Consider the following 27,130-nt stretch of genomic DNA (forward strand, 5'->3'; position numbering starts at 1 on the left):
CCTAATGCTGGTTATTGAAATGAGGGCCTCATATGCATACTAGGCAAGTGCTCCACCCCTGAGTTATGCTCCTACCTCCAAAATGCAGTACCACTTAAAATAGCACCCAAAATCATGAAAAAGGTAGGGCTGAATTTAACAAAGTACGTGTAAGACCTATGCACTGAAAATCACAAACATCACTGAGAGAATTAAAGAAAACCTAAATAAATGGAAAATTATGCCACATTCAGGTTTGGATGATTTAAAATTTGTTAAGAAGTTAATTGTGCCCTAATTGGTCTACAGAATCAGTATAATCACAATCAATATTACAGAAATTTTTTGATAGAAATTCGTGATTCTAAAATCAATGTAAAATAGGTAGGACATAGAATTACCAAAACTACATTGATAAAGAACAAAATTAGAGGACTTACTCTGACTTCAAGATTTATAAAAAAAATCACAATAACAAAGCAGTATGGTAACTACATGAGGAAACCCACGGAGATCAACAGAATAGAGAAAAAAGTACCAAACCAGACATAGTGGCTCATATCTGTAATTCTGCTCTTCTGGGAGGTTAAGGCAGGAAGATTCCAAGTTTCAGCTTAGCTTAGGTAACTTAGCTAGACCCTATCTCAAAATTAAAAAAGGGTGAGGGATATAGTTCTGTTTCCAGGGTTCAATTCGCAGTATCATGAAAAAAAAAATGAGAAAACAATTTAAAATAGAAATATCTAGTATTGGATAGGACTTGAGCTCAAAACATATAAAGAATTCATACAACTCAATAAAAAAGCAACTCAGTTTCTTTAAAAAAAGAGGGGGAGGCAAAAATGTGAACAGATCTTTCTTAACATAAGACAAAGAAATGACCAGTTAACACAAGAAAGGACAGGTAATATCATTAGTCCTTAAGGAAATACATATTAATGGGAACAATGGGCAGGTGCACTCCTGGGCCCAAACCTGTTACCTATTGAAAGTGTGATGCATACTCTTCCCTGTCCCCTCACTTTCCCAAACAATGTTTCGAACCTCAAAATCCAGACGTATCATTAAAGCTAGCATTCCCTCTCCACAGTGCCTACAAGAATAAACTAGGCTGGAAAATAAAACATGTGGGTCATCAGAGAAAGACAGAGGCCAAACTAACTCCCTGGCCTTACCCTCCTTGTTACTCATTAAAAGCTTAATTGGTGTTTTCTTCTGAGGCAGTCAGGGTCTTAACAACTGCTTTTATTAAAAACACTTACTATTCACTTAGGCCTACAGATGCCCAATGGGTAACTACAAGTTGCATAAAGTTTGTCATCTTTGCCTTTACTATGTATTTGTCCTTATTACACTCAATTTTTGGGTCAGCTTACCGCTGAGGTCTGTATAGAGGAATAGTAATCATTTAGGGAATGTCTGTCTAAAAACTGCCAATAGGAGGTATTTATATAACATATCTCATCTGCTTTCAAAATTGACGCTATCAAAGCAAGAGATTTAGAGACACATTCAGCTATCAAACGGTGCGTAAAAACCTCTAGTCACCGCCCTAAAGCTATGGTCACCTTGAATTCCAGCAGAGCCTTGGCAAAACTGAGACCACTCCAAGTAGAACCTGTCATTTCATGGAGACCGGACTGACTTTCCCAGTGATAAGCACTTTTCTGGAGCTATCTTGCAAAACCAAAATTGACAGAATGATCAGCCAAAACCTACCCAACCCAACAACTCTACAAAAGCTGGTCCCTTCCCTCTGTTGACAAGCCAGTCTCATCTCTACCACAGCTGTGCCTCCTTGATCTCCTGAGGGCAAAGTCCTTTCTTCATTTTCTCTTACTTTCCAACTCCCCCTAATCAACTCGTGTCTCTCACTGATGCATCCTAACATTCCTTTCTGTGACAGTAAGTAAAGAACTTGTCTGGAAAAAAGATTAAGTGACTTACTAGGGTCATGCAGTTAGTGTCAGAATTAGACATTGAACTAAATATCCTTGCTTTCTTTTGTTTGCTTATTTGTTTTTTTGAGACAGGATCTCATTACGTAGTTCAGGCTGACCTTGAACTCACTGTAACCCACCTGCCTCAGTTTCCCAAGTGCTGAGATTACACCTGGCTAAATATCCTACACTTCCCTAAGAGTTTGCTGACACTATTAGACAAGGTATGACAAAAATACAGTGAACACTTAAATTTTAAAAGTTATTACAGTAAAAGACACATAGCCATTAATCCCCTACAAAATATTCCCTATTGCTTTGAACACACTTATTTCATCATTCTTGCCACTTTCTGAGGTAGTTGTGGAAGTCCTTTTTCATGACTTTAGTTGTGCTGTTATTGCTGCCTTGATGTCCTGAATGGATTGAAAACTTTTACCTTTCACAGTCATTTTGATTTTGGGAAAGAGTCAAAAGTCACATGGTGCCAGATCCAATGAATAAGGTGGAGGAGAGCACTGTAATGTTTTTATGAATCTGCCTTTCTACTGGACAGGATTCAGCAACAGCATTTGGCATACTTCGGGCATATTCTGATGAATAAACTCATGAAAGATGACTTCTGTATTCTTTACATATAAACATTTAGAGAGACTGAATTTCACAGTTAATGATCACATGTTGTTATCTGACCATGAACTAAGGAAGGGTCCCCCTTCCACACTTCCACCACATTCTCCTATGCCAATCAAAACATCTTTCCAACCTCCCCGGAAGAGAGATTTTGACCATTTTAGTTTTCTCAATCATGGTATATTTCCAGGGATATTTTAGTGTCCTTTAGAGATTGTTTATTGGATAATGGCCTGGCTGGCATGCTTCTTTATCAAATTTTGTTTATATCCTTGCAGAAGTACTAAATCTCTCTGTGCTTCACTTTGTTTATAAAATGCGGACAGAACCCACTTATCTTGCACAACTGCTGAGAATTAGAGATGGTGTGTATTATGGTTTGGATCTAAAATATCCCCAGAAGTGAGCTGTGGCACTTTTGGAAGGTGACTGTATCATGTGGGTGCTATAATCATCAGTGGATTAATCCATGGATGAGTTCATAGCTGACTGTGCTGCTTAGAGGTGAGGCCTGGTCAGAAGAGGCAGGTCACTGGGGGTGTGACCTGGAAGGTTGAATTCTTTTCTCGACTCCTCCCTCCTCCCTCTGTTTCTTGTCTGCCATGGTTGAGCAGTTTTCCTCTGCCATTTAAGTTTTGGGTGTCAAGTATTTTGTTCCAGCAAGGAGAAAGTGATTAATACAGTATGGTATACTATCTAGCACAGTATAGTAGAGAAGTATCAGCACTAACTAATGTTCTTATCTTAATCACTATTGTATTTCAGCATTGATTGTTTTCTCCTGGCACTCAGAAAATGAAAATTAACTTGATAATTAAATATGATCAGAAAGGCAATTTTCGATTGGTAATGGTTTGTAAGATTTTCATTGCTTTCTTCCATGTTTTTGAACAGCTAATCAAAATAAGCATATTTTTTGTAGTCTTTATTATGCTTCAGAATAAGGAGGATTGAAAGGATACAAATACCTATTTAACAGAAAACTATGAAGCAGAGAAACATTAAAATGACATAATCACTATATACTAGAAGTGCATTTCACTTTTAGGTAAGTTTTTTATGGCATGATAAATAAAATTTTTAGCTAAATATGTACATATTCTTTAGTTAAGGAAAGGCAAGTTGTGCAATTTAAATCAAATTAAGACCCTACCTAAATTTGTTACAGGATTTTGAAATCAAAAAAGTTAATGTATATTATAACTTCTCAGAAACCCACGTTCTTCACTGATATAAAATTTACAATCTTCATTATCACAATTTCTTGTAATATAAGTAGGCTACATTTGTTCATTTCCTATGAGGCCTACAGGAATTTAAAATATATCAAATAAATGAAATGTAAATGCCAGTACTTACATGCAGTACACAAATATGCAACAGCTGTAAATCATTGGGAGTTCATCCAATAGCTATATGAAACAAAGACATAACAGACTTGAACATGATGGAGCTGCAATTATAATACAAATCAAAACAAAACATCAGAATGATTAAAATCATCTTCTCTTGGGTTGGGGATGTAGCTCAGTGGTATAGCACATGCTTAGGGTGTACAAAGCCCTGGGCTCAATCCCCAGGCCCTCTCCCCCAAAGAAGATTGTCATCTCTTATTTTCTTACATATTTATCATCATTTAGTTTATTCCCTGAGGATGTACAGTTTGTTGTCTTTGAACAGATTATTCACCCATCTCTCCTAATATACATGCCTAAGTAGCACGCCCAACTCACTATTCACAGAAGATAGCCGTTGTAGTTTACATCATTCAGTGTCACAAATTATGATACTGTACTTCTAGGAAAGCATGATGTCTACAGGTCTCTAGATCTTATCAGCATTCTTTTGCATTTCTTTTCTTTCTATAACACCTCAAGTGGATAAAATATCCACTAACATAAATAAACAGATGTAATAAAGGCCAGGGAAATAATTTTATTAATTCAAGTATCTGTATGTCTCTAAAAAGTAATATTATTATTTATTAGCAGAATAGTAGTAATTATGGCCATTATTTATTAAACTATATATTGGACACTAAGGTAGGTGTTATAGACTGGTTACTTCCAATCTTTTTTTTTTTTTTTTTTTTTTTTTTTTGAGACAGGGTCTTGCTATGTAGTTCAGTCTGGTCTTGAACACATTTAGCCAAGGCTAGCCTCAAATTCATGGCCAGCCTCCCAAGTGCTGGGATTACAGGTGTATACTACCATGCCTGGCCTATTATTTCTAATCTTTAAGTCAACTGTATTGAATTTATTTATCACTAGATACAAAATTAACTCTTTAATAATATGTCTACTATATGCCAGGCAATGTGTTAGGAGCTGAGTATATAACAATAAATAAGATACAGTAACTGTCCTCAATGAATTCACATATTAAAAAGGTAAAGGTAATGGAAAACATCTGATTAGACAGAGAGTAATGATTCTAAAAGGAGTACAGAGAAACTAGAAAAGAAATGGCTGCAAGTGGAATAGTATAGGAAAAGAGGCGTTCTAGGAAGTAAGTAGAGAGCTTATGCAAAGTGAATGATGTATGCTGGTAAATTATTAGAGCAGTGAAAATAGCACTTGTGTAAGGTCTTATAGTTAAGTGCTTTACATCTTTATGTCACTAAATTTTCACAATTCTAAGAGAGATGTTATCATTTTCACTTCAAAATAAACAATGAGATCAAAGAGGTAATAAGTTGCAGAGCCAGATTTGGTACTGATTTTAAGGTATATCTCTGTTATGTTAACTTCAAAACTTTTTACTTGAATCACCTTTAGATGTTAAAAAAATGCTGGAGCTAAATCAACCGCAAGTCTTATTATAGGAAGAATTTACCTAAGTACTGGAATAGAGTCTAATGGCTTTACTTAAATCCTTCTGCATTGTTGTCTTCTTTCAGTTTTCATGTGTTAGCAAATATTAGGATAGCTATCCAGCATTCCCAGAATATACCAAGGTACCTAATGGGTCCATTTTTGTAGACCTTCTACTATTCATATACAAGAGGTGATCAAAATATATGTAAACTTTAAAAAATTTATTAGAGTAAAGGACACATTGCCACTAGTCTTCCTCAAAATACTCCCCCTCTCTTTAAACACACTTATCCCATCATTCTTGCTATTTTCTGAAGCAGGCCTGGAAGTCATCTTTCATGAGTATTTTCACAGTGTGATAAAAAATATGGCGAATGCTACTGAGTGCCACCCAACAGGAAGATAGGCTTTTAAAAAAACATTGTGGTTAAAACATGGTATTCTCATCCAACTTATTCACTGGATCTGGCACTGTGTGACTTCTGTCTCTTCCTTAAAATCAAAATGATCATGAAAGGTACACATTTTGAATCATTTCAGGACACTGAGGTAGCCATGACAGTGTAAGTAAAGACCCCATAAAAAGCACTTCTAGAACTGCTTCAGAAAGTGGCAAGAAGGATAGGATAAGTATTTGAAATAAGGGAGAATATTCTGGGGATTAACGGCAATGTGTCTTACTGCAATAACAAAAATGAAACAGTATTTTCTGAGCACACCTTGTATTTAGAAGGTAATGTGTAAAAACATCTATGTTCCCTGAGTTACCTCACAACCCCACCCAGATAGTCTATGAAAGGCACTTGAAATAGAAAAGTCTGGATGTTGGTGACTTATTTGTTTAAAGGACTAAATTAAACTGAAGATATGTGAAAAGGGTACTCATTTTAGGGTGATAGAAATATAAAAGTCTTATTAAAAACCAAAACTAACAAAATTACAACTAGTAAAAGAGCAGAGGTGGGGTATGTATCTGAAGATAATTCCAGAGAAAAAGGTAGGGGCCAGATCACAGAACTTAAAATTCAACTTATGAGTTTGAACTATGGATCATATTTTAAAAGTTTGTACTGAGTCAGGGCAGAAAAAAATAAAGACAGGAGGAAGGAGACAAAAGAACTCCTAGTTCAAAAATTGTACTTTTAAGAAAATCACAAATTCAGGACACAATCACTTACCCAAGGTGACCCATGTCTGTACTCCCTAGGGTTATTTATGCTTTTTTTCTTCCAGGCCCATCACATCCAAAATCTCTTAGAGATACTCCAAGTCTATAAATTAGCTAAGTTGATAAGTAAAGGACAGAAATCTGACCTTAAGAGAAACAGATTCAAAGGTTTCAAAGAATGTATTTCGGCAAAACACCTTAGATCACCCTTCTTAAAAAACACAACAGACTGTGGCCTGCCTCTTCTTTTCTAACGTGGGCCATCCTCTAACCAGTAAAATGAGCTATTATCTTTTAATGTGTCAGCCATCACACAGGTACTAAGCCAAGCCCGAAGTTCCTATAGATTCACAAATGTCACAGACTTCCATTGCCCAAAACACACAAGTATCATCTGCTCCAGACTACAGTGTACTTCTCTCTTTTCTTGATGTACACTCTATTTTTCTTTGAGTGTATACTTTAAATTCTAACTAACAGGCCTTCTCATACCTCTTGCTGACACATCCTGAAAATTCTTTTTCTGTGATGGAAGTCGGTGAACCTGCAACCCACCCTGCTGATGGGTTGAGTCATAGTTCCCCATCTCTCTTTTGGGGGACTCCCTTAGGCCCTATTCAGTGAGAGTACCATGTTGTCTGGAGAGTAGGGACTGTATTTCATATATCTCATCCTCAACACTTGTGTAAGAACTATCCGCACTGCTCAAAGAATGAAAAAAAATTATTATTTTTTTTTGAGAAGAGGGTACTGCTAAAATGCCTCAAATTTGCAATTCTCCTGCCTCCACCTCCAGAGTAGCTGGGATCACAGGTATGAATGTCACAGGTGAAACTTTTTTTTTGGTGGTACTGGGGATGGAACACAGGGCCTGAACACTGAGCTACATCCTTAGGCCTTACTTTTTTATTTTGAGATAGGGTTTTGCTAAATTGCTGAGTTGCCCAGACTGGGCTCAAATTTAGGGATCCTCCTGCCTCAGCTTCCCAGAACACTGGGATTGTATGATTGAGCCAAAATGCCAGCTGAGATTGTGTCTTTAAAAACTAATAAAAGGCTGGGGAAGTAGCTCAATGGGAGAGTATACATGAGGCCCTGGCTTTAATCCTTAGTACCTCAAAAAGGAGAATGTTTTAATTTTACCTATTTCTTTTTACCTTTTTTTAATGTTGGTACTAGAAAATCCTAAATTACATATATATTCCTCAGATTTTATTTCTACTATACAGTGATGTTCTAAAAGTTTGTAAATTAGTGAGGATAAACCAAAAAGTGAAAAAACCTGAAGACTAGGGCCAGGGATATAGCTCAGTGGCATATGCGCCTGCCTGGCAAGCGCAAGGTCCTGAATTTGATTCTCAGTACCAAAAAAAAAAAAAAAAAAAAAAATTGAAGACTAGACACAATCTCTTTAGATCTATGGCAAGAACTAAAAATCCTTGCATATGCCTAAAACTTTTCCAGCTAGGGACACTGAACCATTGGAATGTATGCCACAGAGATATGAAAGAACACAGGCCTCTAAGAATAAGAATATGTTGTTTGGTAAACTGATTATGTCATTTTAAGATGTCTCCAATGTGATTGATATACAATGTTGTTCTCAAATTGAACATGGCAGCATAGTTCATCAAAAAGTTATAGTGCTTTCACGTGTTTTTTGTAAGTAGAATTCAACTTGGTTTTTAATTGGTGTGGATCTTTTGACTCTTTTGACCTAAAGAAAAAACTCTTAAAAATCTCCTTTTTGTGTTTCACTTAAATCTGAAGTGTCTCTAATTTAGAGAAGTAAGCAGTTAGGCAATTTTGTCATTACTAACCTGCATTTCATATTTCAGAGTCATGTGGAAGCACCAGGATCCCATTCCTACCACTGGAATTGAAACAAATACAAAAAACCAATTAGCATGAAATTCTTTAGGGATGGCCACAGACCTAAAATGACAATAAAACATTTCAAAGCAGCTAGTTTTAAGGGAAACAAACTTTATAAACTCTTTTGGCCAGATATAGCTGACTGAGTAAGCTCTATAACTGAATTTTTGGTACAAAAACAAACGCAGTATAGGTTTTCTGAAATTTCCTCCAGTAAGTGATTTACTAGATTAACCATATTCTGTTATTTTTATAAAATATATTACTGGATCCTCAGGTTAAGTTTTACTGTGCATACTTGGTTAGCTACTCTTTAGACTTCCTTGCATTTCTGATCTAAAAACTGAGCTATATGCTTTCTGAGAGCAAGTCACTTAGGTTTGTTCTCAAATCTATTAATCAAACTATTCACTTACCAGAAATACTGTAAAAAGAAAGCTATCATCTGTACAAGAACTATTTAAAATACTTAGGACAGACTCTACAAAAGTGAGTTGCTAATCAAAAATCAAAACTGCTGTGGAATTAGGTGTGAGTATAATGTCTGGGAAAGGTTGAGGAAACAGTAAAAATTGAAAAAGAATCTGTATTCATGCCTCAGATTCTTCCCAAATACCTCCAATTTAAATTGCTTTTATTTCAGAGTTTTAAAAAATGTTTGAATTTTAATTCAAGAAAAGTTACGTAGAACTGAAATTAGGGTTTCATATTCAAGGGCCATGCCCTATATTAAATAACCATGAAAGATCACGTAATGTTTTAATAAAAGTTTAAAAATTAAAAATATACTTTTTTTCACTAATTCTATGCTCCAACTTAAAAAAGTAACTGACTAAACAACAGCCTCTATAACAACTAGCAACAGGTCTTCACCTCTGATTAAGTTCAGTTACGCATTTACTGAGAACCTTCAGAGATGCTGAGATACAAAAATAAGATGCAGCCATGTGCCTTAAAGAAGTACATGGTCTAAATGGAGGAGAGAGTAAGAAACCGAGAAGATGCCAGAATACAGGTATGCATAAAATATCACGAGAACACAGAAGAGGGATACAGTACTTGTGAAGGAAATTAGAAAAAGAATATGAGGCCACTTGAGAAAAAATTCAAACTATTAGTCATTCTTGTTTTTCTTTTTTAAAATCACTGTATGTATTGTTATTATATTATTTTTACTTCTCAAAATGAGATGGAGCAAATAGTTACTGCACTTATTTCACTAGAGAAGCCATAAAATAGGATGGCTGGTATTTTATTTTAAAAAGAGAAATTACAGCTGGGTATGGTATAGCACATGCCTGTAATCCCAGCATTTGGGAGGCTGCAGCAGGAGGATCATCATGAGTTTGAGACCAGCCTGGGATACTCAGGGAGTTCAAGGCCAGTTTGAACTATATAGTTAGCCAAAAAAAAAAAGTGGACAAATTATTAGAATGTGCAAAAGTGGACAAATTATTTAATGGTAAAGAAAAACAAACTTGTGAGTTATTTAAAGTCATATAAAATATTATAAAATAAAAAATAAATGAAGTGAGATGACAATTCATCTTAAAGAGAGAATAGTCATTTCATCATGCCTCCCTCAAGGACTGTTCTCTTGTTATTGTTGAATTATACTGCATTAAAAGTCTGATTTTTCAGAGATCTCTAGAATTTATTTCCTTTTGACAATCTGAGCAATACATAAAATTATATTCTGTCTAAAAATTTTATTTTGGTGGCTACTCTGAGGTTTCAAATTCCTCTGACAGTAGGGCAGCACTTGGTTTATCCCTTTATTTTATTTCCCTTCCTTTAAAAAAGTAATTCTTGCAAATGACATTTATGTATATACATTTAGGAAGCAAAAAGATGTAACAGAACAGCATCATGTTTCTTCATATAAATTTTGTTCCTTTAAATTGACAACCAATTTTGGCTAAAGTCTACCAACTTTATTGAGATGTATTTTCCATGCTACAAGATTCATTGGTTTAATGTGTGCAATTTAACTGTGCTTAGTACACTGAGAGTTGTACAAACATTTCAATCTAATCTGAGAACATTTTTATTACCTCCCCCCAAAAGAAACCCCATTGCCATCATCAGTTCTATTTCTCTGAAACCCTCGAGCTGACAGTCATTAACAAAACACTTTAAAAGGCCCACAATGTCAACGTTTTTCCTCTGGGGGTCATTTTCTTTCCAATATTTTAATGTGTCTGGAGAGCATTTGAGTTAATCACAGCTTAGAGAAATGGGCAGAATGCTTCTTGAACTCCTTTGATTACCTGTGAACTGTGGAGATGTGGCTGAGTTTCCTGTCTGGTTGAGATTGGAGGACTGATTTCAGGCATCCTAGCTTTTTCTTGCCATTCCCCTTTGTTAGTTTGCCCTCCTGCCCTTGTTTCTTTTGTCACTGGTTTTTTCCATCCTGGGCACAACACCAGTATCACCCCTGACTAGACTGTTTTCTCCCTCCCCATGAACTCCTATATTCATTCATTTTTCAAATCTATAGATTCTGTCTTTATAAGATCTGCTTTCATTTTTATTTTCTTCATTAATTGAGACCTTGTTCTTTCTCACTGGAGTTCTTATGAACCTCACGATAATGTGAAATACTTAAGTGAAAGTTCTACTCTTTTGGACACCCAGCCACCACCCCATACAACCTCATCAAATTCTGAATTTCTCTTCTTTGCTTTCAAGGGCAGGTGCAATGCAGAGAAAGGCTTTGGAGCCAAACTTTGTTTTTACTATTAGTTCGGCAACTTACTATGTGACTTTGGCTCATTTCTTAGTCTTAGTCTTTCTGAGTACTGCTTTTTCCCTATATAAGACAGAACTAATGACTTTTATTAGGGCTTTTGGAACTTTTGAAAAGTTTGGAAATAGAGTGTAAAAGTACCATTCCCATCCCTAGTATTATTAGGTGAAAAAATTTAAAAGCACTGTTTATACCCCTTTATGAACTTTAGGATCTAAAAATGATCTTTGGCTTTGGATGTGCTTTTAAAATACATATTCAAGAACCCAATGAATCAGGAGTTTCTGGACTAGGTTAGAATTCATTAAAGCAGTGTAGGTGATGACAATGTGTACACCAAAAGCTAGTAACTAGTGGCCTGGTTAAATATTTCTTGGATTTCTTATTTGATAGACTTAACAAGAAAGGAAGCAGAGAAGAATTTGACTTAGAAGATAATATTAAAATAGAACTGGGGCACATACTGAAATGTTCAGGGATATAAGGAGTAGATGTATATAACTTTAAAATGCTTCAGAAAAATTTACATACAAATATACAAATACTAGCAAAATGCTAAAAATTTGTGAATCCGAGGAGAACATATACAGAATCTCACTATACCAATCTTCCAGTATGGAGGGAATAAATATTCCAGGAAGAAAGGTGATCACAGGGTGAGCAAAAGCAAAGCAGACTAGATTTGAGAGCATGAGATGAAACCAGTGCAGTCAGGTGTCACTGAACTGTAGGCTGCAATGGAAGAAATAAGTGCAGCCAGACTATGAAGTTCCATGCACCCTTTATGAATCATTTATTCTTTTCCATTTAAAATCACATCCCCAAGGGTAAGAAAAATCATCTGTTGGGATACAGGAAGAAAACCTGCTAGCTTCTTTTTGTTGATATGTTACCTTTTTACTCCATTTCTCTAAAATTCTATTTTAGGGGTTTTAAAATATAGTATATTAGCACCATAGTATGTATATAATTTGTAAGTAAACGTACACATGGGGGTTGCTTAAATTTTTTTTATCAAAGTTAGGAGACTCCTTTACACATTTCTCTGCTTTGTAACAAGAGTAATTACTTTCTTCATACAAAACTGATCACATCAATCCTCTATATATGTGTATACTTTCTCAGTAACTCTGTCAAAACAGGCAAATCTAAAGAGACAAAAAGTAGGTTAATGGAACAGAGGAGGGGGAAAAATCTTCTAGCTGTAAAAATCAAGTCATAAAAGTAAAAGAGCAATACAAAAATTCCAACAAAGTTAGCAATATCTACAGGATTTATTTTAGAAAAGATTTTAATTGATGAACCTTAAGTAGTGTACATTCCAAAATACCAGAACAAAAGGATCTTGGACATTTTTACCATAAAAAAATGATAAACGTTTGAGGAGACAGATAAGTTTAACCTGATTTAAACTTTACACAAAGTATACATGTATTGAAACACTGCATGTTACTCTATGAAAAAGCACCAATTTTTATGTAACAATTAAAAGATTTAATTAGCTGGGTATGAAGCATACACCCATAGTTCCACCTACTCAGTAGGCTGAGACAGGAGTATCACTTCCACCCAGGAGTTTGAGGCCCACTTGGCAACACAGCAAGATCCTGAATCAATCAATAAATTAATTTTTTAAAGTTGTAATTTAAAGCTGCACATAAAACTGTCTTGATATGACACAGGTCCTTTAAAAACTATTCCTTCAGTGAATAAACTTTAACAAGTGAGGGCTGATCCAAAACATACAGGAGGATAATTTTATAGTAAGTATACGAATCAAAACAAAATTAGAAGAAAACAATTCCGAAGCCAGAAGTGCAAATATAAGGCACACAGACTCAAATATATTTTTATTAGGTGAGGAGAAAAATGATGGCAAGATATGACTGTAGATTTCTGTTATTAATTCAGGAAAAGGAAAGGAAATATTCAATATTATTTCTTTTAACTGAATTTTTTTGGTAATTATAGCAAGAATATCAACAGAAAAATCTCCAAATCAGCTTTGGAACTTTTTTTCCTTTTAAATTCTGAACTACAATGGTGGTACAAGAAATTTAGTTTAAAAAATTTTCCCAACCACAATGCTCCAAAAAAAATCAACTGACGATCTGTGATTAAAGAGCCTGATTATTCACTCAGATGTTAGATAGCCAAGTTAGGAAGAATATAAGACCATATTCTGCACAATGGAATATTCTAAAATTACTTCATATGTCTGGGCCTCATTTTCTCACCTATAATATATAAAGTAATGTTTTAAAATCTTTCAGTTCTATGAAACTACAATTATGACTATCATGTACTCTTTATAGAAACTGCCATCAGATTTATATAGATTGAACTCAAAGTCTATATTTAACCTAAATAAATCTGTATTTAGTCTAAGATAATTCTTTGGTTCTGTTAGAACAATGATTCCCATTTCTGTCAGGAATCTGTGTTGCGACCTCATCAGGAACAATATTTTTGTTTCCCGTCCTCCCTGAGGCAGCTTGCCTCCATCTAACAAGGGACTATCTCCTTGTGCTAGGATGTCACTATCTACATAAATGCTCAAAGTAGAAACCTGAAAGCCGAATTTGAAAATCTTTCCTTTCACTCTCACTCAATGTCTGAATGAGTCATAGGCCCTACCTCCAAAACATATGAGTCATTCACTTTTCTCCAGGCTCTGTGAATGCCATCCTACACAACAATGATCACTTCTCACTTAGGGTACTGCAAAAGCCACAATTAATTGGATTCAGTTTGTACTCTTTCTACCCATCATTCCATTCTCTACACAGCAGCCAGGATTGCCTTTAAAAATATAAACAAAACAAACAATGTAGTGTACATGTGTAGTCACACCTATATTGGAGGCTGAGGCAGGAAGATTGCTTGAGCTCAGAAATTTGAGGCCTGTCTGGATAACACAGCAAAACCCTATCTCTTAACATACACACAAACACACACATAGATAGACAGTTACATCATTCTCTTATCTAAAACACTCTACTGGCTTTCCATTGCTTATAGAATAAAACTGAAACTCTTGACCCTCTTTACCCTGGCTTAGGGTCAGATCTTGTGGGATGCTGCCCCTGTTTGAATCTCTCCAATCTCATATTTTGCCACTTTCTGCCTTGATTATTAAGGCATAAGAGGGGCATATCAGAGAGTACACATTGCATTACAGTATGGTTTATTAAGTACTCTGCCAGAGATATGCACTGTATTCAGTGGGAGCATAGAAAAAAGTCATCTAATCCTGGCAGGAGAGTGAGGGATGCTTGAACTGAAAGCAGCAGACATGGATGGAGAGCACAGTTCAGTTTAGCAAATCAGTTTTTACTACTGACATACAAGAATTTATCAAGAGGCACGTATTTCTTGAAAAATTATCCAAATGACCACAAAAATGGTGGATATGTTGTTACTTAAGCCTAGGGAACAAGTGTCCAATGTGTGAAAACAAAATAACACTTATTGGTCCTTAATTTGTAAAAATTAGAAATGCTGAAAATAATTTAAAAAGAATTTAAAACTTTTTTTTGACAGGGTCTCCCCGTGTACTTCAGGTTGGCCTCAAACTCACTCTTCTGAGTGCTGGGGTTACGGACTTGTGCTACCATGTCCAGCCCTAAACTTTTTTTCTTTTCTTCATCTTGCTTGCCAACTGATTGATTCAGTCATAAGGAGAAAAAAAACATTCAGATAATATCAGGATGAAATTTTAGCCAACATTTTGGCATGATGTTTCATTTAAAGAGTTTCATTTGATTTGCTTGCTTGACACATCAAAGTTAATATAAAAATTATATTTGTAGAAATTGTCCAGGATATTCCAAAAAACAGTATCAGGAACAAATCCCCCTCTATGGCCATTATCCAAAGTGCAGAGTGATGCAAACAAAACAGTAATGGAATTGGAATAAAGAGGTCAAGGTACCAAAAGCATTTTCTAATTAAATATTTATATTCACTACACTTTACTATAGTTTTAAGAGTATCAGGCAAATATAGAATCTGACTCTATTGGAACTTTTTCATTCAAGTATTGAGGCTAACTATCAGCCAAAGTTTTTCAAGGTTACAACAGAACACAGGTAAGATCAGGCACATATCTTCTGATACATCTGACCACAGTGGAAATAGAGTACTAAGGTTTGGGAATCAGTCCTAAACTAAAATCCCAGACTTATCACTTATTATTTATCAATTTTAAAAGTTCAACCTGGGTGGTCATGGTGATACACACCCATAATCTCAGCACTTGAAAAGTTGAGGAAGGAAGACTGTCTGGAGATGGGGTCAGCCTGGGTTACACAGTGAGTTCAAGGCCAGCCTGAAATATATAGTGAGACTCTGTCTCAATAAGCCATAAACAAAAAAAGTTTAAATTTCTTTGAGATTTAGGTGTCTCAGCTAAACAATAAGGATAATAATGTCTGTCATAAAAGGTTGGTGTGGGGATTGTCTCACATATACCTGGCATAAAACGGCAATCAATAAATTTTCTAATCCCTAGCTAAAGCTATGAAAAGATTAATATACATAGAGTAATTAGATTTTAAAAGCAAGTTAGCTTACTTACCATGAGAAAAACTTAAGTGCCCCAAAAGTACAATAAGTTCCTTTTAAATCACATCATGGTTTTACCACAACGCATAACAGGGGACCTAGAATAAATAATACAAGAAGACCATGTTCCTCTGAAGAGTCAAAGGGCATAACAGCTTAATGTGTGATTATTTTAGAATGTAGGTTCTTTAAGAAGACATAAAAACCAGGGATAATCCAGTAACAGGCAATGAAATTGAAGCAGCAATAAAAAATCTAACAACTACAAAAATCCCAGGACCCAATGGATTTGCCATTGAATTCTACTAGAACTTCAGAAAAGATCTAATACCAATATTCCTCAAACTAAAGAAACTGAAAGGGCAGGGATACTCCTGAAGTCATTCTTGGAAGCTATAATTATCCTCACTCCAAAACTAGACAAGAATCTAACCAAAAAGAGAACTATAGGCCAATCCCTTTAATGAACATGGACGCAAAAATCCTCAATCAGATACTGGCAAACGGGATGCAACAAATCATCGAAAAGATCATGTATCATGACCAAATAATCTTCATTCTAGGGATGTAGGGATGATTCAAAATATGTAAATCAATAAGCAGCACATTGCATGAACAGAAGCAAAATCAAAACTCACATGATTGCCTCAATACATGGAAAAAGGCATGGACAAAATCCAGTACCCATTCATGATAAAAACCTGGAAGAACCTAAGTACAGTAGGACTTTATCTCAACCTGATAAAAGCCATTTATGACAAATCTACTGCCAACATATTAAATGGGAAAAAGCTAAAAGCTTTCCTTCTAAAGTAAAAAACAAGATAAGGACATCCACTATCACCACTTCTCAAAACATTATAGTACTAAAGAAGGAAATATGTATAGGAAAGAAGTCAACTATCATTATTTACAAATGACATGATCTTCTACAAAGAAGACCAAAAATATTCCATCAAAAGACTCCTAGAATAACCAAATTCAGTAGTGTAGCAGAATGTAAAATCAGCACACAAAAATCAACAGCATTCTTGTCTACCAAGAAATTAGGAAAATAATATCATTTACAATACCATCAAGAACAATTAAAGTATTAACTAACCAAGGAAGTGAAAGGCCTCTACAATGGAAACTATAGTACTCTGAAAAAGGAGGTTGAAGAAGACATCAGAAATGGAAAGCTATTCCATTCCTGAATAGGCAGAACCAATACTGTCAAAATGGCCATAATCTCAACTAATATAGAGATTTAATGAAATCCCTATTAAAATACCAACAGCATTCCTCACAGAATTAGAGAAAACAATCCTAAAATTCACATGGAACAAGAAGAGACCCAGAATAACAAAAGCAATTATCATGGTTTGGGGCTTATTTTGCAAGGGGAACAATATAATACAGGACACATATTTTATAAGATTATTTATAATAGTCACCCAAAGAATCTGGATCCCATGATAATGTCCTGCATGAGTCCTGCTTGAAGACCTAGAGCTCATAACAATGCCTCCCACAAGTCCAACTGGAGGCCTAGAGCCCATAACAATAGCTCATGCAGGCCTGTTTCACGGATCTGTGCTGGGAGGCACAAAGGTCAGTGGTGAAATCTATCAAGTCTGTGCCAGTGGGATGAAGGATCTGTGCTAGCAGGCTGACAGATCTACACTGGAGCCAGGAAGCGATGCTCAAAATAAGAACCAGAGCTCGCTCGAAAAACAACACAGCCTTCCTCAGCAACAGTGAGGTCCCGAGCTCCTCCGAAAATCAGGACAGCCAAGTTCCCATCAAAAACCCAACACGACAAGCTTCTCCAGGAGACTGATCTCCCTGCCTCAGGTTCCTGGAGTGCTAGAATTAGAAGCATGTACCATTACACCTGGCTCTTTCCTTCTTATTGTTAAATAATACTTCATTGTATGGATGGATGACCTTTTAATCCATCTATCAGTTGATGGACATTTAGTTTGTTTCTATCTTTTTGACTATTGTTAATAATACTGCTATGAACACTTTGTGCAAATTTTATTTTTCTAATGCACTTTTAAAATTCTCCTAGTATACATCTAGATGTAAATTTTCCAGGTTATAGGTGCTATGGTTTGGGGGATATTTTGCAAAAGGAACAATACAATTCAGGACACATATTTTCTAAGATTATTTATAATAGTTACCCAAAAAATCATATACAAGAGAGTGCTAGAAATCTGTCCAAACACTAAGACCAATGTATCCAGGTGAGGGCCTGGATCCCACAGAAATGTGCTGCATGAGTCCAGCTGAAGACCTAGAGCTCATAACAATGCCTCCCATGAGTCCACCTGGAGGCCTAGAGCCCATAACAATATCTCATGCAGGCCTCTTTCACGCATCTGCACTGGGAAAGCCCAAAGGTCAGTGGTAGAATCTAGAAAGTCTGTCCAGTGGGATGAAGGATCTGTGCTAGCAGGCTGACAGATCTACACTGCAGCCAAGAAGCAATGCTCAACATAAAAACCAGAGTTCTTCTGAAAGGTACCACAGACATCCTCAGCAACAGTGACAATCCCGAGCTCCTCCAATGATGACGATAGCTGAGTTCCCATCAGGGAAGCCAACACAGCAAGCTTCTCCAGGAGACCAGCAGTGCACCATCTTCCCCTCTGGAGCCAGGAAGCAATGCGCAGACTGAGGACCAGCACGCCCCCAAAGTGAACCAAAGCCATTCTCAGTGACAAGGTCCCGAGCTCCTTGGAGGATGAAAATAGCCAAGTTCATCAGGAAAGTCAGCATGACAAGCTCCTCCGAGAAAACCAACAGCTCCTTACAGCTTTTCTCTGCTTCCAACAGGCTCCCAACAGCTTCTACCAGCTGCCAACAGCTCCTCTTAGTTCCCAACAGCCTTCCTTCTTCTTTTCCTCCAGTTCTGACTCTTATGCTGCTGGCAACAGTCCCCAGGTGGGCCTCCCACACAAAGTACCACGCTTACTCAGTTCCGCTGGGTGTTACAAGTTGACCACCAGTTGTCAATGCACCACAGAAATCTTGGGCAGCAAGAGCAAAGCATAAGGTATCACAATCCCAGACTTCAATATATAATACAAAGCTACAGTGATAAAAAACAGAATTGTACTGGTACAAAAACAGAGATATGGACCTATGGAACAGAATAGAGGATGCAGGGGCTGGGCATTTAGCTCAGTGGCAAAGCACCTGCCTGTCAAGAGCAAGGTCGTGAGTTCGATTCCAGGTACTGGAAAAAAAAACAAAAACAACAACAGAATAGAGGATGCAGAAACAACTCTAGGCACATTGAGCTACCCGATCTTTGACAAAGAAGTAAAAAAAAAAATATCCTGGAAGAAAGACATAGCCTCTTCAATAAACAATACAAGGAAAGCTGTCTATGCATATTCAGAAGATGGAATCTAGACTTCTATCCGTCACCATGTACTAAACTAAAATAAAAATGCATCAAAGATCTAAATGTTAAAAAAAGAATCTGCTGGAAGATAAAACAGGTACAACTCTTAGAGACAGGAGTAGGCAAGGATTTTCTAAAGAGAAAGAAAAGCACCAAGAATCAACAAATTAGGTCATTTCAAAATAAAAGCCTTCTGCACAGCAAAGGAAGCAATCAACAGAATGAAGATACAACTTACAGAATGGAAAGAAATTCTTCACAGCTATTCCTCGCACATGCAACTAACATCTAGAATATACAAAGAACTCAAAAATATTAGATACCCCCCACAAAATAAAAGCCCCAACCAAAAAAATGGGTAAATGAAATGAACAGACACTTCTCACAATAAGTAAAAATGGCAAATCAATACATGAAAAATGTTCAACATCTTGGGCCACTAGAGAAATATAAATTAAAAGAACACTGAGATTCTACTTAAATCCAGAAAGAATGGCTGTCATCAAGAAATCAAATAATGACAAATGGTGGTGAGGCTGTGGGAATGGGAATGAAAATTAGTACAAGCACTATGGAAATCAGAATGGAGATTCTTCAAAAAACTAAAGACAGAAATTTCATTTGATACAACTGTTTCCCTTCTAGGTATCTTCCCCAAAGAATTAAATCTATCATATTACAGTAATACATATACATCATGTTTATAACAGCACAACTCGTAATAGCTACATCTTGGAAGCAGCTTATATGTCAATCAACAGATAATGGATAAAGAAAATGTGGTATTTACTATAATGGAGCACTACTCTGTTATAAAGAAGGATAAATGAGTCATCTGCAGAAAAATGGGTTCACCTTGAGACCAAAATGTTAAGTGAAATAAATAAGGCATAGAAGATTAAATATTACATGGTTTCTCTTACATGAGAAGGAGCAAAATAAGACAGATAATAGAAAAGAGAGAGACAGTTTGCAGGAATAGAATCATTACACACTGAAATTATATACCAATAAAAATAAAAATTAAAAAGCAAAAATGTAGGTTCTTGGCTAAAGTTTTTAGTGTTACTGGAATAGGTCAAACAATGCTAGATGTAGTTTCTAGGATATGCATGACTATGGCTTTCCAAGTGAAGTTAGCATTCATAATAATAAAATGCACTATCATTAGAGAGGCATAGAGTATAGTGACTAAAAGCACAGACTTTGGAGAGTTGCCCTAAGAAGTTTGGACTTTATCCCTATAATGATAAGAAGCCATTTAGAGAATTTCTAATTGTTCCCCATCTAACCTCAAAGAATTGATCAATCCATTTTCTAATCTACCACTTAAAAGCTGAATTTTTTTTTGTACCAGAATTGGACTCAGGACCTTACGTTTGCCAGGCAGGCACTGTGCCACTGAGCTATATCCCTGGCTCTCTACCACTTATTTAGTATAGTATATAACATTGTGGTAAAACACACACACACACACACACACACACACACACACACACACTTCAGAATAGCTTATATTAGTGTTACCAATGCATTCTGTAATACTTTCTCCCTGCCTACTCCCAACAAGGATGCTGCTACATTTTTCACTAACATTTTTGAGAATGTCTGAAAAACTAGGGTAAAAAAGGAGAACAAGTCAGGAAGCAGGCAAAATAATTTTCCGAAGTCCTTTCCATGGCACACCGATTTTGTCTGTTCCATTACTAACATAATTGCTACAATTTAAAAGTCCAGTATATAATATTCCAAAGAATCTATTCAATTTCTCTTTAGTAAGAAGCATAATGTTATTAAGATCCTTTCATGTGACTGATTTAGTTTGGCAGTGACAGGTATAATTAAACTCATTTAAGGCTGCTCCATGCAAAGACATTCCAATTACCTACTCAATTGTGCAGCTACAAATAGATTTCACAAAAACAAATCATGTAACCACAAATATATTTTGTTGTTATCATTTATTTGCAGTTAAGTTTCCCATCATTGTAACAAAAGGCCTATAGATATATGCATTTTAAAGGAATAATCATAATTTGTGACTTTGGGAGTAAAGAGAAAAAGGTCATGGAAAAGGTTTCTTTTGGTTGGTTTTATTTAACATAATATACAGTTTTAAGTTATACACATCTAGGTTCAATCTGTCTCCACCATTTCTAGTTATGTGATCTTGGACAAATTAATTCCCTGCTTCTATAATACTACTTTTATAAAGAAAAGTAGTATTATATCCTTTAACTCTGGGTTAAAAAGAGTTCTGCATAAGTTGTGGTGAGTTATAATCAAATAATTAAATTAATGTACTTGTCACATAGCCTGGCATATAATAAATCCTTTAAAAGTAATTACTACTGTCTTTTGAAATTTTAAAATGTTAATAATGAATTTTAATACTAAATAGTAAATGTTAATAGTAAATTTTATGGCCTCATAAAAATTATTGAGACAATATCACTATCCAATATCATATGAAGCTTAGAAATTCTAGGAGTCCTAATGTTATATAATGAATAGGCAGAATTTAGCCTTAAATAATTTGTCCTTAGTTTTCAGTTTATTCTCTTAGTTTTATTACAGAACAAGGCCTATTAAACTCATTTGAATTCTCTATCATCTTTTCTCTATGTATAAGCAGAAATAACTTTGCTGATTTAAAAAACTGTTTTCTTAAAACAAATATGAGGTTCTTATTCCTTCAAGTCAATAACAGCAGTTCTTACCAAGAGATCTATCAGGTAAATAATCAGTGAAGACAATTGACTCTACTCATCTGTTATAAGCATCTCTTCCTTTCATAAGATGTATACATTTGACATATAAATAGTAGAAAAACAGAAAGTAAATATTAGACAAAAGGAAGATGAATATGGTGGCATACACCTATAGTTCCAGCTACTGTGTGGCTGGAGTGATCACTTGAGCCTATGAGTTCAAGACCAGCCAGGGCAACATAGGGAGATACCACCTCAAGAAAGGAAGAAGGAAAGGAGAAAAGAAAGGGAAGGAGGGAGAAAGGGAAGGAAAGAGAGAGGGAGGGAGGGAAGGAAGTAAAGGAAGGAAGGAAGGGAAGGAAGGAAGTGGGGAAGGAAGGAAGGGGGAAAGGAGGAAGCAAAGGGGAAAGAAGAAAGAAGGAGACAAAAAAGAAAAAGAAAATAAATCAAAAGGATTAGTACCAGAGCAGCTGTAACTGGGATAATGAGTTAAAATGAAGTCAGGCTTACTGAAATTCCTCAGTTAAAATGAAGTCAGGCTTACTGAAATTCCTCAATACAGTATAACATATACATCAGCCCTCTGTATCTATGGGACACAGGATGGGAGAAGATATTATGAAAAAGTAATGCACTGAACTCTTAATTTCCCCAGTTCTGCTCATCGTACATGGTCTACCTGCTTGCTTGCCACCTGCCTGCTCTCCCTCTCTCCCTCCACATGCTGAACCACTAAATTACATCTCTAGCCCACAGCAGTTTTTCCTGATAACACTTGTCACAACTGTATGTACTCATTTATAAAATTATTTCACTGTCTATCTCTCTTGCTAGACTAGAAGCGCGACTAAATAATGGTTTGAGAACTATACCTAGCATATTATAGTTCTTGGTAAATATTTGTTGAAAAAAGTTTAAAAATGAATAAATTCTTAATGGGTCCAGGCACCAAACCAAAACGTAATGATGCTCATAAATTATTAACAGTCTATCCTCACAACACCAAAATTTGAGTTCTGCAAAATCTCCCTCAATTCCCAAAAATAAATGACTATCAGTTAACTAGCTAGTATATACATACCATGTGCAGTGAAATAAGTAACACAGAAGAATAAGTCATTTGCTACCAGGGTTGGGGATAAGAAAAGAGGGATTGTTATATAAGCACAAATATTCCTCCTGTTACCACCACATACTTCTGTTCCTACCTTACTTATCCCAGACCTCTTATTCAATAGATTTCTTAGTATACTACCAAATCCTAGAGACAATAAATGTTTGATAATTTTAAAATCAAAATTATTATTTTGACAATATCTTAAGATAGTATACAAATTACAAAAAATTATAAGGAACTTTCATATGCCTTTATTTAGTCTACATTTACATTAAATTTTTGCCATATTTTCTGTCTCATATATTTAAAAATACATAAAATATATCAATAAATGTTACTGTTATTTTGCTGTACCACTTGAGAGTAAGTTGCACAGATTATGACCCTTACTCCTAAAAATTCAGCATATACATCAGCCCTCTGTATCTATGGGTTCTGCATCTGTGGATTCACACCAACCACGGATTGAAAATAATTGAAAAAAAACTACACCCAAAAATCATCGTGTACACAGTTTTTTCTGCCACTGCTTCCAAAACAATACAGTATAACAAGTATTCTCATAGCACTCACCTTGAATTAGGTACTAAACGCAATATAGAGATGACTTTTTATCCAAATTCTGCTGATTTGCTCTATAATGCCCTCTAGAGCTTCTTCCCTTCATGCCTCAATCAAGGATTTAATCATACACTGCATTTAGCTAGCATGTCCCTTTTAATCTGAAACAGTTCTAGATTAATTTATCTTTCCTGAAATTAGCATCTTAGAAGCATACTGGACAGTTGTTTCTACGATGCCTACCAACTTAACGTTTTTTGTTTTCTTCATTTGATCCAGCTTACTACATACTTCTGACAATAATACTATGCAAAAAATGTGTCTTTTATCGTGCATTGTGTCAGGAAGAACCAGCTATCAGTTAATTCCACTGTAAATGATGTCAACTTTCATTTGTTGAACAAGGTAGTATCTGCCAGATTTTCACAGTATTACCACTTTCCCCTTTGTAAATAAGGAGTGATATGTGAGGATATATTTTCAGGCTATAATCATCATTTTATCCAAACACTTTCATTCAAGTTTTAAAATTCATTCTAATTCTTGCTCTTACTGTATCATTCTGTTTTCATTTATTGGATGGCATTCTATTTTTCCAAAGTTTCCTTTCTCATACCATTTGTTTTAGATCAGATGAACCCGTGGGTTCTTTTCAAATACCACATGCTGAAATCATTACTGTCACTTTACACTGCAAAGCTCAGATTGTCCTGGTTTAGCAAAACTGCCTTCTATGTCATTCTGACATGATTCTCTCATTTTTTGAGCACTTTAGTACCTTCTGAGATGACAAGATGTTCCTGACTGATTTTGTACTTTCCCTACATGAGACAAGGTACTTCTCCAAGAAGTTTTGGTTCTTTTCAGCAACAAGGATTTTAGAAACCAAGGTCTGGGCATGGCACTAGGTGTGTTCACTGCTACTAAAGGGGCATTGCTTCCATGACATTTTAAATCAATTTTTAAAAGAAATCATGATAATATCTTTAATTTCAACTCTATACCATAGGGTCCTTCCTGCCTTTCCCCATCCAAATCTGTATCTCTTTGAACAGTGAAAATCCTTACCTTCTAACAGTATCAATAGTTTCTCATTTGCCCAGTTCTAAAATGCACAGAAAAAGTAGCTTCAGAGCTGCGCATGGTAGTGCATGTCTGCAATCGGTATTTGGGTTGCTGAGGCAAGAATATTGTGAGTTTGAGGCCAGCCTGGGCTATGTAATGAGGTTAAAGCCATCTGAACTATATAGTCAGACAAAACCCAAACCAAAATAAAACCTTCAGAATTGCTATATCTGTACTATAACCAAAAATAAAGTACATAAATTTAGCAAAGTAAGGCTCAGGAATTTTTAAAATTTTCTTTTGTTTTCAGATTGGGGGTATGCACTGAGAACACTATGTCAAAAAATTACTTGAATATGCTTTTACCTCTATGTGGTTATGTTATCCATTTCATATACAATACATTTCATGTGTTTTCTCTATATAAAAATAATACAAAAAGATATTCGGAGAAGTGTCAATCCCTCCTCTATCCTTTCCACAGCATTTCTACTCACTTCCTGTAGTGTTCAATTTCATTATTTTCTGGTTCATCTTGTTTCTTTTCATTCTTTTTTTGTGGTGATGGTGATCAGTCATGCTACACAAGCATTTTACCACTGAATCATGTCCTCTGTCCTTTTCTTCTTTTGAAAAACTAAGAAGATATGTGTGTATTTCTTACATCTTTTTCTTAAAATGCAAGGTTTCATATCATATTATTTTTTCTGCACAAAATACTGTTTACTTCACAAATACATGCAGAAATCACCTCACATCAGTCAGTGATATTCCTCATTCTTTCTATAGCTGGACAGTAGTTACTTTTATGCAGATATACCAGTTGGGGTTTTAAATTTACATTATTTTATAATTATAAATAATCTTATAATAAAAAACCATGTATACTTTTAATTTTAAATGTTTTGATGTTTTATCTTCACAGAAAACTCTTGAAAGTGTGACTACTGGGTCAAAAGATAAATGCACATTCAGTTTTGTTAGGTGTTGCTAAATTCATCTGTAAAAATTTCATATTCTTATGGAAAACAGATGAAGAATGTCTATTTTTCCAAAAATACCATGTTAAACATCTGACTTGCTGGGCCTGGTGTAATCCCAGCACTCAGAAGGACTGAGGCAGGAGGATCACTGCGAGTTCAAGGTCTACAAAGTGAGTTCAAGGTCAACCTGAATTGCATAGTAAAACTCTGTCTCAAAAAGACAAAACAAAATAAAAAAACCCACATCTGACTTTCTGCCAATCTGATAAATGAGAAATAATACATATTAGTGTAGTTTTCACTTTTATTTTTCATATGAGTAAACTAAATATTTTTTCTTATGCTTGCTGGCTAATGTTTGTATCTTTCTTGAAAAAAAATTTTTTAATCAATTTTTCCTATTGGCTGTTTGGTCCTTTTATACTCAATATTTAAAAATTATTTTTATGCAAGGAATATTGATGCATATACTACAGGTGTGTGTTACAAATATTTTCATCATTTGGCCCTTACTTTTGAGTTTGCTTATAGCATTTTTTATTGTGCAAAAGTTTGGATATATAAGAACATATGATTTAATTAGAAATAACATACAATATTTTAGTTTTTACATTTAAGTTTTGATCAGTTTGGAACATCCAGTTCTTTTACCTGCCACCATTTATTAAAACATTTCACCTTTTGCCCAGTGTTTACAGATATCATATTTAATAATTCTTGTTAAGTTGTGAGTTCAGGAATTTACCCATTTCCTCTAGCTTGTCTAACTTTTTGATATATGTCTGTTCATAATAGAGCTTTATGACCCTTAGTTTTCTTGTCTTATAAGATGTATCATTTTTCATGTCTAAGTTTGGTTTTTTTCTCCAGTACCAGGAATCGAACTCACGACCTCGTGCTTGCCAGGCAGATGCTGTGCCACTGAGCTAAATCCCCAGCCCCTTCATGTCTAAGTTTGAATCTTTTCTTTTTTTTTTTTAGTCTAGCTAAGGTTTGTCAATTTTAGTTTTTCAAACAGCCAACTCTTCATTTAATTGACCTTTGCATTGTTTTTATATCTTTCATGTATTTTTGCTCTAATCTTCATTATTTCTTTCTACTACCCCTTTTGGCTTTATTTTTGTTTTTCTAATTCATTGAGGTGCAGCCTTTCTTCCTTTTGACATAAGCATATACTATTATAAACTTCCCTCTTACAACTGCTTTGCTGTACCCTACAGGTTTTGGTATGTTGTGTTTCCATTTTCATTTGTTTCAAGATATTTTCTAATCTCCCTTTTAACTTCTTGGTTCTTTAGGAGCATGATCTTTAGTTTCCATTTACAAGTATATGTAAAATTTCTGATTTCTGCTACTCATTTCTACTTTTGTACTATTTGCCTCACAAGACATTTGAAATTATCTGAATCTTCTTATTTAAACTGTTTAGACCTATTTCATGGTTTCACATATGATCTATCCTAGAGAACATTCCATATGCTGCAGATATACTATGTGATTGGTTTCCTGCCCTGCTGTAATTCCTGCTGAGTTGCTATGGCACCCAGCCAATATGGCGCTGGAGGTC

General features: G+C 35.3%; 1 protein-coding gene across 1 annotated transcript in view; it reads right to left on the minus strand.

Annotated features, from left to right (window-relative positions):
- Acer3 (alkaline ceramidase 3) overlaps nucleotides 1-27,130 on the minus strand; it is a gene marked incomplete at its 5' end in the record, with an annotated part of 105,905 nt that overhangs the window by 38,160 nt on the left and 40,615 nt on the right. Inside the window, 2 exon segments of the mRNA XM_005379846.2 lie at nucleotides 3,912-3,964; nucleotides 8,357-8,409. Coding sequence (XP_005379903.1) covers nucleotides 3,912-3,964; nucleotides 8,357-8,409 — 106 coding nt within the window.

Source organism: Chinchilla lanigera, unplaced genomic scaffold (genome assembly GCF_000276665.1).
Source record: "Chinchilla lanigera isolate Chin_1 unplaced genomic scaffold, ChiLan1.0 scaffold00013, whole genome shotgun sequence".
In the NCBI taxonomy this organism is placed as follows: domain Eukaryota; kingdom Metazoa; phylum Chordata; class Mammalia; order Rodentia; family Chinchillidae; genus Chinchilla; species Chinchilla lanigera.